At 45.1% G+C, this 2,189-nt stretch overlaps 1 protein-coding gene across 1 annotated transcript in view; it reads left to right on the forward strand.

The window, feature by feature from the left end:
- The first annotated feature begins 1,237 nt into the window (after positions 1-1,237).
- The window catches only part of LOC108693677 (inhibitory POU protein), a 45,483-nt gene continuing 44,531 nt past the window's right edge, over positions 1,238-2,189 (forward strand). The window contains exon 1 of the mRNA XM_018202733.1: positions 1,238-1,399. Coding sequence (XP_018058222.1) covers positions 1,238-1,399 — 162 coding nt within the window. The remainder of the gene's footprint in view (positions 1,400-2,189) is intronic.

The following is a 2,189-nucleotide window of genomic DNA, read 5'->3' on the forward strand; positions in this document are numbered from 1 at the left end:
GGTGAAGGGATGACGCACACATACACTTACGCAGAGACGAATACACGCGGGGAAGGATGGACAAACGGGTGGTCGCGGTTAGCGACACCCATGCGAGGCCTGAAAGCAAGGGCAAAGATGGCCGACATGCATGAGATTAGGGGCGCAAGCGTAACCGCGCGAGGCTCCGCCCCCGTTCGGCGAAGCTCTCCGTTTTGCTGGCTGATACCGAGCTCACCCCCTTTGCTCTCCCTCCCGTACATGAGTGCGAACCCTAGCATCGTGGGCAAGCGCCACGCTGCCGCATCATCCAGGACCACCAACCCCCGCTGCAACCCCACCAGTACCACGTACACGGACAGCGCTCCTACCATCCCCCTGGAAGAGTTCATCCGCGAAACGCTCCTCGCTGGCCAGTCAGCGCCAAAAAGTGCAGAGCTTCGGGACAAGAGTCCGTGTCCTACCCTGCGCGTAATCTTTAAACCCTTGTATATGGCAGTGACGAACCGGTGCTCCGTCTCTTTCCCTCCACCGGTGTCACCCCGGGAGTCTTGTGGGACACGAAAAATTTGGTGACTTCATCGCTCAGTGGATCGCCTCAATCGGTTTCCGGCGGCTCTTCTTTGGCGGGAACGTTGAACCGTAGGGTGGACCCTGGTGAACATCGAGTGAAGTGTCTGGTAGCGGTGCAATCGATCTTAGTTTCGTGGAAAGGAAGGTGCTCGCGAATACGCGATCGTTGGTGATCATCGTTGGTTGTCATCGGTAATAACACACACAGTTTCTTAGTTGACTGTGTAGTTATGCGAACAGTGATGTTCCATCAGTGTCCAGTCTAAACTGACGATCGAGATGTGGAGTCGCGGATCTCCAATCTTTTCCGTCGCTTTACAGATGGACTGATCTCTCGGCCGAAACCGACGATAAGTGGGTGCATCATCGTGGAGATCTTTTGATGCTGAGATCTTTTAATCATATCGGATTATCGTATCGGTGCGTTCTAAACGATTCGACTGGACGTGGCTCCATTCGATTCGGCTCACTTTCCACGGTGAAAACGTGAACGGTGTGAACAACGTACTCTATTTGAAATCACGCTTCGACATCCAGACAATTTGATCACACAGATGCGAATGCGTCTTGGAAGCAAGAAGCGCAGCCGTCGCTGCTGGTGTCACGCTTATCGTTCCGTCTGAGGGTACCGATTCGGGAATCAACCGCGGACCCCTAAGCCGGGATAGGCTTAGCGGCACGCAGAATGATGTACTCGCCGGACAAGATGATGGGGAGCAAGGGACTCCACGGGGCACCGATCACCGCCCCGGGATGCTTTCCCTCAGGGAGATACTCGCCGCCGCCTTATCGTGCCGCGCCGGATCCAATGCCGCCGCCGCCGAGGCGATGCATGCCGAATTCTACGGTGAGTGAAATTACTTGTTTCCCACTACATTTTGCCAATTTTACGTATCTTTCCTCGATAATAGCATCGAGGGTCAAACTTTTCGCAAGAATCTTCATCATCATTATCTCGAATTGCGGCGTTATCCAATATAGTTGAGATGTAACGTGATAAATGAATTAATATTCACAATACTAAGATGGGACGTTTTTTTCTCTTTATAGAGTTATATATTATCTCATTGTTCTCTCTTTCATATTTTATTGTACTAGAAATAGAAGTACTTTATACTGTACTAGAAGAAATCAAAATGTGTCGAAGCAATTCTAATACAAAAATCTTTTTATATATACATATTTATGTAGCAATAGATGAAAAAATAAATTCTTTAAAATTTTTTAACTATAAGCCAGCGTGTATATTAATCTAACGCAGTTGTCATATTATAGAGTGAATGATATAAAATAATAAAAAATGATAAAATACAACTTACTGAATGTTTCTTAAGTCAGTCTTAAGTTTTCTGGTAATCGCATTACATAAAACGTTTCATGAATATTCTAATGTGTTCAATAATAAATGAAGTTTAACTTCATTCATCGATTATGTCTCTTGCTTCGATGAAGAGACAGTAAATCAAATCAAGATTTCAAAAAAAGCGCATATAGCGTCGGTACTTGCTTCTAAAATTTTTAACAATAAAAGTTGAAAGTAGTATCTTTTTTTTAAAAGATCTTTTTCTACTCTTATTAATTCAATTCAAAGTATTCAATTATTCAATGAAATAAATATTTAAATAATACTGACCAAT

This window comes from Atta colombica, unplaced genomic scaffold, assembly GCF_001594045.1.
Source record: "Atta colombica isolate Treedump-2 unplaced genomic scaffold, Acol1.0 scaffold96, whole genome shotgun sequence".
In the NCBI taxonomy this organism is placed as follows: domain Eukaryota; kingdom Metazoa; phylum Arthropoda; class Insecta; order Hymenoptera; family Formicidae; genus Atta; species Atta colombica.